Below are 17,407 nucleotides of genomic sequence, written 5' to 3'. Positions count from 1 at the left end.
TCGCGGCATGATTGGTTTCGCTTGATTTGGGGTAGAGGCATTGAAAGGTCCTCAGGAGCAGTCGACAGGCCGCCGTTTGTTTTGCATTTGCGTCGGCCTTTATTTGGCAGGACATGTGTCTTGGCAGGGCTTCTTCTTCTGTGAAATATCATCCTTTGACAGGCACAGCGATGTCTGTAGAGTCCCATGGGTTCAAAACCAAGCAAGAAAAAAAAAAACGAAGAAAAAAAACACCACTGCTGTCTCTTTTCCTTTACTCCCAGCACAGGGACTGGAACATCAGAGACCGTGACATTTAAGATGGCCGCTGAGGTCTCCTTTGTCACCCTGGGTGGAAATCCTCCATCCACTGTAGCCCCAGTGCTTCGTGGGGAGCTGGAGTTCAGTCAGCATCTTGCCCAGCAGGAGAGGAATAGTTTTAAACCCCTCGAGCTCCACCAAGGAGATAACAAAGACTCCTGGAAGTCATTGATCTCAAGACGTCCGACCCTAACCCGGCGAGTAAGTGATGTTCTCCAATCCAGGTTAAAAGACGAGGGACGGATTTCCTGTTGTTCGGAAGATGGTGCACGTACTAGAGAGGTAGACACACATATGTATCTTGAATCCGAGAGGAATATCGGAGAGCAGACAGTTTTTCATGTTGGAACCATCTATGCAGGAATCTACCTAAAAACCCCCATGTTGATTGAACCATGCCGGACATCTTGTCTTGTTCGGAGCTTGCAACACAGCCATACGCGCACCCCTCACCCTATACACAGCGTGTTATCCTTTCATCTCTTTACTTCATCCCTTCCTCCTTTGATGTGGGACACCCTGCAGTCAGAAGAATGCAGTCCAGGGGAACGAAGGCATAGATCTCAGCTATCGCTCTGTGGGGAAGGCTTTCCATCAATCCTCCTCCCCTCTCTTTCTATCCTCTCTCACTCACTCTCGCTCAACCTCCCCACGCCCCCTCCATCCATAACTTCCATTCACCTTGTTTAAGGTGAAGGTCATCTATACTGCGGCTTTCCCTATCTCCCGATCTCCCAATCCCTCTCTTACTCTGTCTCTCACTTACCCTCTTTCATCATTCCACGACCACCAAAGCCATCCAGCTAGTCCAGCACACAGTGCTAGGACTCGATTTAAACCACTATTAGAATGCCCAGGTCAAAGTGAGTGCAGGAAATCCATTTCACCCTACTGCTTATCAGCTCGCGTGGAAGTTGATGTTTACTTAAAGCTTCCCTCCTGTGTGTAAGTGTATTTGGACAGTTCTGCAAACGGATACCAAGAACCTTCTAAAGAGGCCACTGCCAGCATAATAAGTTGGAGATAATGATGAAAGCCTAATTAATTTAGCCAGAAGCAAGCAGCCACTTACTAAATACTACATTTGCCATAGCTTAGGTCTAGCTAGGAGCTAGCTACAGTATCTTTGAGACTCCATATCCCATTCCCTTTTTACCTTCAACATTTACGTTTGTATGTTTCAGTGAAACAGTAGGGCATATTTGTCGGTATACACAATATTCTTGCCCTGCTTACAACACAGTTCCAACAACTTATATGGGTATTTCAAAAGGTCACGGTAAGAATGATTGATTAAATGATGCAAGCATTAGAGGTTGTTTTCCAACATAGGAGCCAACTACAATTAGGCTGACGCTAATGCTAATTTGCCCCTCAGTCGCTAAAAAGAGCACACTCACACACACGAGACACACATAACACAAGCTTACACATTCACACACTATTCACAGTGTGGTAAGTTGCAACTCCCAGACATGTGACAACAACAAAACAAATGACCTTTTCCAAATCTGACGTTGGAGTCATTCCAATGCAACCCTCAGTTGCTCTCTGGATAGAACTTTAAGTTTGATATGTGTAATAAGGAACCCCTCTTTTTTCCATACCTCCCGAGTTGCATCACACGCTTCTACTTAACCAGCTGTGAAAACTGTAAAGTGTTCAATTTCATGTGGTTAAAAGGAAAGCTGGCTTGATGTGAAGCGACAGCAATGCGGCGTGTGCCTATGCATTCTGTTAAATTGATGAACAATTAACAGAGAGTCTCACGGCTGAACCTCGGCTGAAATATGCAGCCGCCTTTATCCACCCCAGGAATTGATTGGCAGATCATTAGCGGGACCTAGCAGAATGTTGCCTCAATGTATGTATGTGTCTGTGATCGTTTTGTGTGAGACAAAGAGTATGTGTGTGTGCGAATCGGGGGTTTGTTTATCTGTCTGTGATGAAGTCAACCCACACTGCCTAATGCGTTCCCCTGTCGCCTAACCCCGCCACTATCAGACGTGTAATCAGAATGAAATTCTGGGTAATCAATAAGTATTCTGGCTAATATATGCAGGGTCTTTGACACAACATGTCACCTACCAGCCCCCTCAGACAGAGAGAGATACTTATCTTTATGTAAAACGGTCAATGACTGACCTCCTGTTACAATCCTCCTCCCACCTCTCTCCCTCATCTCCATCCTTCCATCACTGTTGTATCTCCTCTCCACCCTTCCAACGCTACTCCTATTTTTACTGCGTCAAATCATTCCCTCGTTGTCAGAGCTTGAATGAAGCAGCACTGAGAAAGGATGAAAGTAGCCAGCACCTCCCTTGCCATCCAAAGCTGCCAGTAAAGTTAAACGGAAGGTGTATTTGTAGTAGACGGCAGGAGTTGAGGAGCGATGGTGAATGGCGTGGGCAGGCTGAAGTGACATGCCGACTGACAGACAAGCTGACAGGGAACGATCCCGGGAAGAACCGTCGGCGCAAACTAGAAATTACAACACGAGGAGCTAATCACAAGATTATGGAGGTTGGGAGCGTGTCACTCCCACCGGAGTTGTCGATCTGACGAGGAGTTGGAGATGGAGAGACGGGGTGGATACACCGTTGTGTTGATGAGTTGATTGAAGGCAGGGTGGGTGAGTGTCGGGACAGGAACACACACACACACACGGCACAACCAAGAGGCCAACAGGGGGACACAGAAGGAAAGGGAAAGACAAGGAGACGTAGGGGCACTGCCGTGGCCATGATAGTATGCACTAAACAGTGGCGTTTCCTTGGCTCTCTGTGAAGACTAGCATGAGGGCTAATGCTATATGCAGGGTCCTGGGTTTAAGTCCGGCTCAGGCCGTTTCCTGCATGTCTCTCTCTCCATGCATTCCCGTCTCTCCGACAGCACATAAAGCTGGCCCCAAATATATCTTGAAAACAAAAAGTTGTTTAGTCATGTTCTGAGGGGACTAACTGTCACTGTAAAGATACAAATGGTATATTTATCTTGGAAACACAAAGTTGTTTAGTCATGTTCTGAAGGGGATTAACTGTCACTGTACAGATACAAATTGTATATTTATTTAATGTGTTTCATTGCTCACTGGGACTACACTTGTGTTAGCACTCTTTTCAACCAAATATTCCCTGTAATTGAAGTTGTAGCATAGAATTTATCTCCGGAGCCAGACACATCTAGTGTGGCCCCAGTCGGTATTGAAGAGAGCACAGTAGGGTTGGATGGTCAAGGTCCAGTGGTTGGGAAAAGAGCTTGGCATCTGATGTCGCTGACCTGTTTATCCATGCTGGAGACTCGGATTGCTTCTGCCCAAATCAATGTCCATTCACGGAAAAGGCATCCAAAAATGGCCAAGTCATACACCCGCACAAGCAATACACACACACACACACACACCAGCACCTGCAGAGCCGAGAAAATCGAATCAATACCTTTTTCATTATTGTTTTGATTCAAAGTGCCTTTGATATTATTTTTCACCGAGACCAATGACAAAAACAAAAAACATGCTTTTTTCTTTTCAAATCAGATTACGAGTCAGCCCCCTTTCCCTAAAAGTGGAAATAATAATCAAAGAGGCATCCTGGGGATTTTTGATTTATCTTCCCGGGCTCACCCCAGTTGCTCCAGGTAGAATTGATTGGCACATCGATTGTGCCAGAGCTAATTGGACAAACAAAATAAATATTTCGCATTTTTGGGACCACAACATAAAGATGAACCCATTGGAGCATTGTTGTCTGTAAAATAGCAAGAGCAGATTGCTTGATTAGAGCTGGGCTGTCGAAGACCAGTAAAAAATCCATACTCCAGTCTGGCTTTGGTTTAGTCCTGATCCTGATTAGTTTCTATTAATTTGCAGTTTTAAACCAACCACTCTTTCCTTTCTTACTACCCCCATCGCTGAATGAGGAACAGGGCATGTTTTACCTCAGAGCAAGGCTAGCTGCCTGTCTGTCTGTCTTGTCTGTTTGTCTGTCTCTGTCTGTCGGACACACTGGCAATTTCTCTCACACACAAACACACAGTCACTCACACACACAAACAAACAAACATGAGAATGTGTCATGAGGCATGACACATTCTCAAGCACACAAACGGATTCAAACTGACAGACTGAACAAAAGACAACACACACAAACATACTCCACAGCAGGTGGACACTGTCTCAACAACCAGATAGAAATGAAAGCAGCATAAAAATCCCACTTTCCTTTTGGAAAGGGAAGAGAGGCAAATTTTTTCTAAGTAAATGATAGGTTGTGACATCTCAGTTTTTTCACTTATTTTTCATCCCGGAAACTATTCATATAACCATATCTCTGGAGTGTGTCATGGGATGTAACACAGAACTGTGTTAATAATTTTTTCCATGTTGTCTAGTCTTATTGTCCTAGCCTACCAGTTAGTTTTTAAAGAGAATTAACACTGTGTTGTCTTTCGGGGTTTAATTAACAGTTAGTAGTTCAGTCACATTTTGTTTATCAGGGGGGTGCATACGCTCACACACCCAAATATGCATAAACACACAAACACCTGTTTGTTACAAACTATTTACTAGTGCTAAAGTTGTAGTTGGTCATCGTGCACCATAGGGCTGCCATCTTGCTTTTGGGTGCCATTTTAGATGGTTTGGTTTCCCTTTAAGGCGGGTGTCTAAGTTTGACCTCCCCCTGGGAAACAAAAAAGAAAAGGAAAGATGGTGTGAACTTTCATCACCTTTCCCATCTCACACTTCTCCGAGCACCCTTCCAGCAGACTCATGAACTCGCACACAGACGCACGCATACACACACACAGACACACGCAGGCACACAGATTCTTAAACACATACAGCACACACAGACGCACACCGTCTTTCTTTCGCGCTCTCTCTCTCTCTTTCTTTCCTCCCGGCTCTTCTAGCTTCCCTTGCCATGCTGAGATAATGACAAAGCGCGGGGATAGAAACACACAGAGAGAACAACAAAGAGAGAAAGATAGAGACATTTAGCTGCTGCATGTGTGTCTGTGTGTGTGTGTGTGTGTGTGTGGGGGGGGGGGGGCACAGGAGTTGGCATCCTTCTGCAGGAGACTATTTCAAGTAGCCAGCGGCTGATCAGCAGATAGTAGGGGGGGGGGGGGGGGGGGGCGGGGGGTCACAGGTATAGCAGTAATTGCCAGGGCCTTGCTGAAATAATTGCATGAAGCCATCTATGTGGTGTGTGTGTGTGTATGCGTGTGTCAGTGCTTTGATAGAAAATGAAAATGCACCCCTCTCAAACTATTCTCGTGCTGAATTGTAGAATAACAACAGATAGGAATCATTAGCAAATTGTACCTGGAGGAGCTCCGTGACTAGAGCAGGGGGTCTCATTTCTGTTCAGTTCTGAGGTCATTTGCATGTCGGCGAGGCTGTTGTGTTTGGGTTTTGATGCAGTATTGTAGCCAGAGAGATCTGAGGGAGATTGTGATGGCCTCGTTATGCTAGTGTGTAATACATCTGCTCATATCCACATCTGGGGCTTGACTTGGACCAACCAAGTCAAGACTTCATTCTTTCATCTTCAGATCCTTTAAGTTGGGCATTTTTACCTGCCAACGTGCATTGAGTCCACATTCTGAATCATACGACTGAGCTTGTGAGCGTATTTCAACTCGGCGCTCGCGTCGCCTTATCTGAGTTTCGGGAATCGCTTCAGCCGAACATGACACGGCCCTTTAAAACCTTCACACACACACAAAAAAAGCAACGTTTAACTCACCTAACCCTTCCTGTCTCCCCTCCCTGTCTGCAGCTGGGACGACCTATATCTTCGGGCGGGGAGGAGCCCTCATCACCTACACCTGGCCGCCCAACGACCGCCCCAGCACGCGGGCAGATCGGCTGGCGGTGGGCTTCAGCACGCAGCTGAAAGAGGCCGTGCTGGTGAGGGTGGAGAGCGCCAAGGGACTGGGAGACTACCTGGAGCTGCACATAGTAAGAGACCCCGGGGGGCCGCCAAAGTTGGATGGGGGGACGGGACGGGACACGACACTGTCGACCAGGGCTCTCCGAATCAGAAACCCTGCTCCTGGAGAGCTTACCTGCCCTCCAACACGACGAGCCTGGCACACCTGATTCTAAGGCAGTAATTAACTGCTCAGTCAGGTAACTGGTGTTGAATGGGGTTGTTTAAAAGTCTGGTTGGAGCAAGCACCAACAGGGAGGCAGTAGCTCTCCAGGAACAGGGTTCGAGACCCCTGCTTTAGACCAATCAGACGGCATCACACAGAGTGGACTGGGAAAAGGCCCGGGTTCGGGACAGGTGTGAGAGCAGGCGAGTGATTCAGTCAGTGACAGGCTCTCGTTGCATGGTTAACATGCGAGGGGCGGTCTCTCTCTCGTGTGCATTCTACATCCTCCACCCCTCACTCTGAAGAGGTGTCAATCAACGACTCGGCCGAGCTCGTTTGGGGCCCGCTCCATCCAGTTATCTTGCCCGTATGTTTCGGTTAAAGCGATGGTTTAAAGAGACCCTTAGCCATCGCTTTATAAGGCAATTAGGGGGCCATCAGGCTTTTAAAAAATGCATTAATGCACCGCCTAAATGGTTCGTTGACCTCTCTGCCCTCCCGGCTCGCCGTTAGACAGAGAGTGTGTCGGCTTTAATGGCAGCCTGTCTTTTAATGATGTCCTTGCGCTGGTGATTACTCACTCAGGCTTTCTCCTCAGTGGAGACAAACTGTGGAGAGATACAACTTTGTTCACACCCTCAAATAGATATGAATCACGCGTCTTGCTGCGTGTTCAACAGCGTGTACACACGATGGCACGCACACACACACGCATCACTCGTAGACTTGAGGCACAGAAGGGGCTAGTACTGTGTCAAATGTGGTATGTCATACCCCAGCTTCATCTCCTACTTCACCCTCCCATCAATGCTCACTGAGATGTCTATGAGGTGCGTCTGGACTTTCTTGATGCTCTGGGTACCGCCTGTGTTGTGTGTGCGCATGTGTGCACATTCACATGTGTCTGAGTGTGTGTGTGTGTTTGTGTGTGTGTACGTGAGAGTGCCTATGCATGTGCGTGTGTGTACCTGCGTGTGTTTGTAACTGTCCAGGTGTGCGTGTGTGTGTGTGGGTGCCTGCCTGCCTGCCTTCCTGCGGGTGTCTTTGCAGCTGTCCAGGTGTGTGCTTGTGTGTCTGTGTGCATTTGTCGCACCCCTTTCACACTCTCTGACCCCAATTTGTTTGGCCAGTTGTTGCCTTGGAGGAGCAGGAAGCTACTTGACCCGGGGGTCCCATTTCATCCAACGCTCCTTCACTCCTGGAAGAGAGCAAGGACTAGAGCAAGTGGGGGAGGGAGGTGCAGAAGAAGGAGGTGAAAGTCAGAGGAGAAAGGACAGGCATGAATTATAATGGTTAAACCACACGGTTGAGGTCGAGGCTAATAGCAATGTTTTCTTGACCCGTCATCAGTATTGATAATAGCAGTGGTGAGTAATTTGATTCATCGCTCAGTTCTTGTGAAAAGGCATCTTTGGAAAAAAAAAGTATCTTTAGGTAATCATTTTAACCAGCTGCCTGATGGATGAATCTGGAACATTTGTCTTTTTGGTCCCAGAGACGATGCACGGTGCACTGTTGCCCCCTCATCTCATGAAATTCACACGCAATCACGCAAACGCATGACGTTCGTTACACCAATGCTGTTGGTGTGTCCCTCTGTGTGTGTGTGTGTGTAGGTGTGTGTGTGCGTGTGTGTGTGTGTGTGTGCGTGTGTGTGTGTGTGTGTGTGTGTGTAGGTGTGTGTGTGTGTAGGTGTGTGTGTGTAGGTGTGTGTGTGTTCTATTGGTTTTCAGTTCATTACTGTGAGGGAATCATTGTTCTGAGACGAAGAGGTCTGATGAGCACACACCCAGAGAGTAGACACCCTCTCTCCCTGTCTCCCTCCCTCCCTGTCTCCCTCCCTGTCTCCCTCCCTCCCTCCCTGTCTCCCTCCCTCCCTGTCTCCCTCCCTCCCTGTCTCCCTCCCTCCCTGTCTCCCTCCCTGTCTCCCTGTCTCCCTGTCTCCCTCCCTCCTTCCCTGTCTCCCTGTCTCCCTCTCCCTGTCTCCCTGTCTGGCTCCTTGTCTGGCTCCAGAGGTTTTGGGGCTCTTTCATTAAATCACCTATCACATCCTTTTCTGCGGATTCCCTCCTTAATTTCTCACTTTCTCGAGTCTTTGTTCTCTCTCTTTTAAATACCTTTTTTCATCTCTCTCCCTCCTTTCCTCTAGTCAGTGTCAAAGACACACACACACTTTGTCTCCTCAGATCCACTACTTAACTGCCACTGCAATTACATTTCATTTGCTCTTCGCTTCTTTCCGAGTCACTCACTTTAATGATGCCACTCTGGCCTTTGGTGAGTATGTGGCTGTGTGTTGTCTTTAATTACCCTTATCTCTGAGCCCTGAAGACAAATAGTAGCAAATTAGCCTGAGGACTTGATTTGCCTCCGTGTCAAAGTGTGCTGTAGGGGTTGTGTGAACTTAATTCAAAACTGCAGCGGCCATATTGAGTTTATCCCTGTTTATAATCTTTCGGGATGGTCAAAGGTGAAATATGACAGGATAGGTTTTCATCAAGCTCTGGCTGAAAAACACAACTTCATCACGCAGTCAATGACACAATCCATTTTCAAACTCAAATGAAAGCTCACATAAGAGATTCCGATCCAGATATTTGAGAGAATAGTTGGGTTTTGGCCCAAATGAACTGTCAGTGTGACATACCGCTCGCTATTAGCGCAGTGACTCGGCAAGTTGTGAAAGGCTAATAATGGCTAAATCATTATAGGAGCTGTACTCCTCCTCTGAAATGCCCCCTGTGCACCCGTGGGAGGCTGAACGAGGATAAACAAACACACACACACTCACACAGGCCGAACCAACTGCTTCCTCTCATTGCAGGAAGCAACCACACACACCACAGACAGGCCAGCCATCCAAACGTTCTCGTGACACCAGAATGCAGCTTGGTAAGTCAGATATGGGGTGTTTGATTCTCGGTGAAGGATGAACACGGTCCATAAACTCTGACAGCTTGCAAGACCACTTCTGTTGTATTCAAACGGGTAACATCAGACACAAGGGACAGGGAGTACTAAGAACCGCTACATATGCATAGAATATACGATCAAGTCTACCTAACACTAACCTAACACTTTTGCAGTGGAAAGTCTGTTAAGTCTGTAGTGTTAACTCTGTTTGTAGTGTTAAATATGTTAGCTCGGTCGTGTTAACTCAGTCTGTAGTATTAAAAGTCTGTTAAGTTTGTTTCTAGTGTTAAGTATGTTGAGTTTGTTTGTAGTGTTAAGTATGTTAAGTTTGTTTGTAGTGTTAAGTCTGTTAAGTCTGTAGTTTTTAGTCTGTTAGGACATTAAGATAAGCAGGGATGGGCGTGTGTTGTGTCGAGAAACATGGGTAACATTCTCAAGAGTCGCAGTGAAGAATTGAATCAATAAGTTGCCCCTTCATGTACCCATCCTCCCTCCCTCTCCCCTTCTCTCTCTCCCTTCCCTCTCTTTCTAGCTCTCGAACTCTTTTGAAGCATTGCTCTTTGCCGTGATGTTCCCATTTAATGGCGTGGGGTTATAGAGAGGGGATTTGTGCCTGCGACGGTTTAATTACGGGCGGAAAAAGCCCCTAATCCAACATCGTTTGACAGCTGGGGAGATGAGAGGTGGAGTGTTCCTCAGAGCCAATCGCGTAGCGCCGTGCGCGGCAGAGTCGGAACAGGGGGCGCGGGGAGATGCTAGCGTCAGATAAAGGTAGACGGTGACTCAGATAAGACTGTCAGGGAGAAGCAGTAGCAGTTATCCTCTCTCTTACCCTGTCTCTCTTTCCCTCACTCTCTCTCTCTCTCTTTCTTCCTCTCTATTGTTCTCTCTCTCCGCCTCTGTCTTTCTGTGTCTCCATCCCTCTCCCTCTCTCTCTTCCTCCCTCTATCCTTCTCTCTCCTTTTTACCCTTCTTTGCGTCTTTCTCTCTCTCTTTCTCTCTCTCTCTCTCTCTCACTCTCTCTGTCCACCTGTAGAAGTCAGTAAAAGAGCCCCACCACACACATACTCTGCAAGGACACCTGCACAGACACATGCTCTAACAAGGCATTGTACACACACACACACACCACACAAATGACACATCAAACGTCTTATGCAAGGCTTGTATTTACACTCTCCCCCCTTCCCGAACCCAACCGCTACACCCCAACACCTCCCTTTTAAACGAGTGTCACCGTGCAAAAAAATCACTAACTTTCATTTGTGTCTCATCAGGGAGAGAAGGAGTGAAAGTGTGTGTGTATGGAGGGTGGGTGGAGGGCAGCGTATTGACGAATGCTCAGCCTGAGGAGGGGTGTGGAGCCAGGGGGGGAGGGGAGGTGGTAACGAGAAAGGTGTGATGCCAGGCAGGTTTTGTCAAGGCTTTCTCCTCCTCTCCTCAGTATGCAGGGGGAGGGAGCAGAGCTGATGTGTTTGTGGTGGGTGGTGAGTGAGGGGAGTTATTCATCGATCAACCCTACCTCTCTGGCCTACTAATTACCACCGCCCTTTCCACTCTGCACAGTCGGAGGATTGACGTTCTCTAGGGGTGCACGCTCCACCCTCTCACCCAACGGCAGGCCTCTCTAGGTGGGCCTCACTGGGTTCTATCTCGCCTCTCTGGGGAATGTCCCTGGACGTTAGAATCCCCTACAGGTGTAGGTCACTGTGGAGGAGTTAGACCTCTTTAATGCAATCCTGATGCAGCTGTATGGGTGGCCCAGGGCTTGCAAGGCGGTGCATGTATGAGTCTCATCATCGGTGGAAACTTCCGGAATCATTTTAGTGCCAGGGCTAAGATGCATTGGTGGGATGAGATCTACACGGCGGCCATTTTGTCTCCAGGATTCCATCTGTTTATGGGAAGCTGAACAGCCAGAGCCCCCCAAAAATAACCACATGAAAAAAAGACGTTGAAGACTCATAACATTTAACCCCAAAAGATAAAAAAGTTTGAGGTGGTTGGGCAACAGACTAACCAGATATCTTAGGAAGCAATGTACCCAGTTATCAGGCTTGTAGCAGCAACACTTTCTGTATTCCCCTTGTTAGGTTGGAGGTGAGAGTAAATGGATTTGCTCCCTGGATCAATAGTCCATTAGTGTTTTGGGGAGCTTGACTGTCCAACTGGATCGGGGCTGGGTCTAATCACTTGGGAGGCATGGAACACAGCACCCATTCCCTTTCTTTATCCACCGGATCCTCCTTCCACACACGCACAACCCGAGTTGTGACCCATTAACTATACTGCACCAACTCATCCCCGGGTTAGCCAGTAGCCTACTGTATATGAAGGTAGAAATACAAATCGATTTACCTTTATTCCAGTTCAGTGGTTCGATTTTCTCCATCTAGATTTCTGGAGGTCTTAATCTAGCATACTCAATATGGGCTACAGTATGTCTATATATATCTACTAGGGTTGGCGCTGTATCTCTGTGCTTTTATACCCCCAAAATGAATTGAATCAGGATTAAATCAGACACCACCTAGTCTCATTCTCTCGATGTAAGAGTTGTCATTCAGCTCATCTCTGAGACCTCCCTATAGGAGTGGACATGTTTTCCAGATGCTCAAAAATCTATAGAATGTCCCAAAGTCCCTGTTGCAGTTTGATGCAAGAGGAGGAAAAATAGAGAGAAAAAAGAGAGAGAGAGAGAGAGGGGCGGGGGAGAGCGGAGAGATGTGTGTGTGTGTGGGGGGGGGGGGGGGCAGATTATGGATTACCAGGCTGTCTCCTGTCCTTTGAGAGGAGTCCGGCAGATTTCCAGCATGTCCCTCCTCAAATGTCACCACTGCAGAAACCAGCCATGTAATCCCTTCCAGCTGTATATCTCTCTCTCCCTCCCTTCTCTCTTTCTCTCACTCTTCCTACAGTATCTCGCTCTCTCTTCCTCTCTCCCTCTATGATTCCCAACATGCCTAGAGCCTTTACACTCACTGCCGCACAACCAACAGCTAATTAAGAAACAAACAGATGCTTGTAGATCCAGCTTTTTAGCTGCTGGACCACAGGTCTTGGAAGAAAGCTTGGCCGCAGTTTTTCTAATCCTCAACCCAATTTAATAATGTCTCCCCTGCATGTTCAACTTCCCTCTTGCTTGACTTGAACTGAGCTTTACTGATTAAGTGATTTATTGATTAACATCGTTTATGTCGACACGTTTTACATTTACATTTAGTCATTTAGCATACGCCCTTATCCAGAGTGACTTACAGTAAGTTCAGGGACATTCCCTCCGAGGGAAGTAGCGTGAAGTGCCTTGCCCAAGGACACAATGTCATTTGGCACGGACGGGAATCGAACCAACAACCTTCTGATCAATAGCCCGACTCCCTAACCGCTCAGCCATCTGACCCCCACGTTTTTCTTTGTGACCAATTTTTATGCAAGCATTCCTTACCAATTCCTTACAAATATTGGAGTATGGATCGTACTGTGCTTGAAACTAACAATATGGTGTAGTATTCCTTTACGAAAAACGTACAGTCGAAAATATTTAGGCCTTGGATCTTTGTTTTTCTGTGTCTGACTAAAACGTGTCCTGCTAAGGGTGATGACCGACAGTTATTGTCGGTTAACTTACCTCAGAGCGGAATATGTGTCTGCTATTTGTTCCTGCTCAGGGCTGGACTCATCTGTTCTATTATTTATCTTTGCCCTTTCTACGTAACTTTGCCTCCTCGTTCCCAGGTTCCCACTCCTGCTCAGAGCATCCATCCACTATCGATCCCTACGACCCTAAACTTAACATCTACCTTGCACACACGCGCACACACAAGAGTCGCTCGACTGAAACACACACCAGCTTTTTTTAATAAGGTCGATACACGTTTATTCACACTAAGTCAAGATACTTTATCTGGCATAAGTCACAGTTATTGACTCGCAACCTCCCGTTGAACTTGTTCCATTCCTCAAGTCTGAAAGCACTCAGCATCTCTCATGGAACGTTTTTTTTCTGAAAGGAAAACTTCATGAGTTTCTTCTCTTTTGCCGTGTGTGTGTGTGTGTGTGCAAGGCAGTGTCCCATTGGGCAACAATGGAGTTTGTTTGCCATCCAAGCCCAGTCAACCACACGGAGACAGGTCTATCTAAGAGAAAGAGAGAGGAGAGAGGGAGCGAGTGAGGACTGGGGTGGAGAGAGGAGAGAGGGAGAGAGGAAGGAATGAAGGCAGAAACAAAGAAAGGATTCAAAGCGAAGGAAGCACAGAGGGAACACACAAATGTAGTGTGTGTGTATGTGTGTGTGTGTGTGTGTAAGAGAGAGAGAGTTATAGAGAGAGTTAAACGCTAATCGCCAGTCAGGCGTGTAGGCAGTTCACCTACATGGGTACCGGTGGTCTAAAACACTCGACTCGCTCCACAGCAAATCTGCCCGCAAGCATTGTCAACTAAAAAACAGTCCCACACTCAACACGACCCGACGTTGTTGACAAACGGAGCGAAACACTCTACATTATTCAGTATCGGCATGGCCTTGTGTTGTTATGGAAAATGAAAGCCATCAAGAATAGATGTGGGTCTGCCAATTGAAATTTTGTCTGAATAGAAAAGTGAGACTCTTGAAAAGGGGCTGGGGTAGTAATGGAGAAAAAGTTGTTCTTGTTTGCGATTTCTCTCGAGAAAATGGGAGCTGTTTTGAACAGAATGCCTGTCATGTTGAATGTGGTGATCTAGTTATGAGATTAACTTTGAGAGATAGTTTGTGGTTTTGACTACCTTGGTTTGGGGCATTATTGAATTAACATGTCAGGCTTCTTGGAAAAAAAAATTCTGTGCGTGTGACAGTGTGTATATGACAGGGAGTGTGTGTGTTTAGTCCGTTCCCACACATTTTAGACAGGTAATGAATCCCTTTAATTTCCGTCTTAAGAGGGAGGAAGCGGGGGGGGGGGGGGAGGATGGACGGCGAGAGGTGCCAAGACTGCATGGGAAAGAAGAGAAATAGTCCAATCTTCTGATTTCCTAGTTCTCCCAGTCCTCTCTGGCCCCCTCTCCATCTCGTTTCCTCCCCCTCTCTTTCATTCAAGCCCCTCTCTCTCTCTCTCTCTCTCTCCTCTCTTCTCTCTCTCTCTCTCTCTCTCTCTCTCTCTCTCTCTCTCGTCTCTCTCTCTCTCTCTCTCTCTCTCTCTCTCTCTCTCTCTCTCTCTCTCTCTGTTTCTCTGTTTCCCTCTTTCCATCTTTCCCCCCCCCTGTCTCTCTCTCACTTCTCTCTCTCTCACTCCATATTTCCCCAGGCCTGTTGCATCGCTCTCCACCCTTAATCGTAAGGGGTTTGCTGATATGAGCGATTGAGGTTACAGCCCACCGAACAGAGTTCTCCCTAATCTTCCTTCCTCTCCCTTGCAATGAGACTCCCTTTGTCAGTGATATGTGGAGCAGGACGTTTCTCCCTGGCCCCTGTGAACCAGCCCAGAGAGGCCCCACCACTATGCACTCCGAATCTTTCATGTGCTATCAGCCGGGCGATAAGGTGGAAATAGTGTTCTGTAATGACAGCCATTGCTGTGCCACAGCCCTCCCGTAAAGCCCACTTTAGACGGGATTTGAGGGGCTAGCTTATGGAGTGTTGAGGGAGGGTTAGAGAGAGAGGTGAGACGGAGAGAGAGAGACAGGAGGCCTCTCAGCAAGGGTGAATGAGTTGCTGAACTCGATGAACTGCAAGTGTTCAGGTGGACAAACACACAAACCCTTACATGAGAAGATGGGATGTGACATCAACATATGGGCTCTTGGACTGTGTGTACTGTACACACTCAGCTTTCTCCTCCTCTAGCTTCCTCTTTCTTTTCTCTCTTCTTTCCAGCTCTCTCTTGTCAACCGCATACACACACACACACACACACACACAAAAGAGATACATAATGTAACATGCTAGTTGACTACAGGAAGACAAAACACAAGGGGGGACAAAGGTACCGTCAGAATGAAAAGATAATTCCGGAAGGTAGGTGGATGAAGAGAAAGGAGGGTGATAGGTGTGAAAAGATGGGGAGGTGGAAGAAGATGAGCAGTGGAGGGTTGGAGAGATGGGGGGAAAGGGGTAAGGAGGGAGGGAGGGACATGGGCTGGGTGGATATGTTTATGCGGCAGAGGCAGAGCTATCCTGGGGGATCTCCAGGGCCTGCAAGAACGCCACACACACACACACACACACGCACTACATAACGCAAACAACACACACACAGACACTACCTGACTGCGGCAGACCCCCCGCCCCCCCTCCCATCCTCACCCCCGTGCCCTTTAGCAGGCTGACTTGGGCAACCAGATTCAGTACAGTAGCCAATCACGCCCCCCCCCCCTCACCCCTCTCAAAACACACACACATACACACACACACAATCACCTTGGTGCTTTGCAAAGTCCAACGTTGTCTGTACTGTACGAACGAACTCAGCCCGTCTAAATACAATGTTGTTTTTCAACCGCCCACCACTTCTGAGAGGCAGGACACCCATCAACCGAAGCTCCTCTCCATCTGCTGGGCCCCACACTCTACAGCGTCACAGACAGGGAGAGAGAGAGAGAGAGAGAGAGAGAGAGAGAGAGAGAGAGAGAGAGAGAGAGAGAGAAGACAGAGAGAGAGAGACAGAGAGAGAGAGAGACAGAGAGAGACAGAGAGAGAGAGAGAGAGAGAGAGAAAGAGAAAGAGAGAGAGAGAGAGAGAGAGAGAGAGAGAGAGAGAGAGAGAGAGAGAGAGAGAGAGAGAAAGAGAGACAGAGAGAGAGAGACAGAGAGAGAGAGAGAGAGACAGAGAGAGAGAGAGAGAGAGAGAGGAGAGAGAGAGAGAGAGAGCAAACAAAGAGAAAGATTCCCCCCGCTCCTGTTCCCTTTGACTCATTACCAGCGTAGCTGCTGTTCAAACTCTCTCCTCCCGCGCGGGGGCCGGAACGAGGGAATATACGGGGGAAAACACAAACGAGTCTGGCAACCAAATAACCCAGAAATACCCCCCTCGCCAACCCCCCCCCCCCACCCCCCACCCCCACCCTCGTATTCAGGAAAAGGGAGTTCCTCAGTCAGCAAATCTGACCACACTTTATTTCTTCCAACAACTCATTTCTGATTCACAAAGAAATATATTAAAGGGAATAAATGAAAGGCCCTAACTTTAGGATCCAGTTCCTGGGCTCTGCAGGGGGAGCAGTCGGCAGCATTAGGGTTCGACAAAGACTCTTTACAAACTGCTTTGAGGGGGGAATACGCCGGCGTGTACGTGTTGGTGTTTACTCCCCCTCCAAACGAAGGGGAAAATCAAACACGCGCTTCCAAAAGATCGACAGAGGGTAATTTCTGCAGCTCCTCAGCACTGAATCTCTAGAAAGGTCCATGTGATTGAAGGATTGGTGTCACCCCCATCTTGTGGGCATATTTAGTTAGGACCAGGAAGCAGAATGCCTGGGTTCATCATTAATTTACTGCTAGCCGGAGGGCAGAGGCATGGGGATGGAGAGAGAATAAGAGCGGGAGGTTTGTTATTCTTCCGGTTATGTCTGGGACAACAATCGTTTGTGACAAACCCTGAATCATTCATCCTGCTCCATTGGCAGCAACCCTAATTTCCTAAGCCGTTTGTGCGCTTAAAGAGTTGAACACTGCCAGTATTGTTTGGAAGTGGCAGTAAGGTGACAATTAAAAGAGACTTTACCGTTGCAAAGTGGTAAGGTGAAGGTATTTTGGGCTCAAGAGGGATAGAGACAGATGGATGGAGACAGCGAGATGGTATTGGGGGAGGGAAGGGGGGGGGGGCGGGGTGTTAGAGAGAGGGATATATACATAGAATATATATATAAGAGATAGTTAAGGAAGCATAGCCCTTAGCTAAAGGTGAGAGCACAACTGGAGCAGCCAAACCTCCTTCATGAGAATGTTAACAGTCAACCATTTTGAAGTCAGCAAAAAGACAGGATCAGTTCAACTGTCTCTCTCCCTCCCCTCTCGTACTTTCATCTATTTGTCTCTCTGTTTCTCTATCTGTTGCTCTCCGCGCTCTCTCTCTCTCTCCCTCTCTCTCTCTCTCTCTCTCTCTCTCTCTCTCTCTCTC

General features: G+C 47.6%; 1 protein-coding gene across 1 annotated transcript in view; it reads left to right on the top strand.

The window, feature by feature from the left end:
• Positions 1 to 17,407, top strand: part of nrxn2b (neurexin 2b) — a 248,302-nt gene that overhangs the window by 162,205 nt on the left and 68,690 nt on the right. The window contains exon 6 of the mRNA XM_047048781.1: positions 6,084 to 6,265. Within this exon, the coding sequence (XP_046904737.1) occupies positions 6,084 to 6,265 (182 nt within the window). The remainder of the gene's footprint in view (positions 1 to 6,083; positions 6,266 to 17,407) is intronic.

The sequence above is a fragment of the Hypomesus transpacificus genome, chromosome 25 (assembly GCF_021917145.1).
Source record: "Hypomesus transpacificus isolate Combined female chromosome 25, fHypTra1, whole genome shotgun sequence".
Lineage (NCBI taxonomy): Eukaryota > Metazoa > Chordata > Actinopteri > Osmeriformes > Osmeridae > Hypomesus > Hypomesus transpacificus.
Note: the sequence above shows the minus strand (reverse complement) of the source record. Positions and strands in the feature narration are given on the sequence as shown.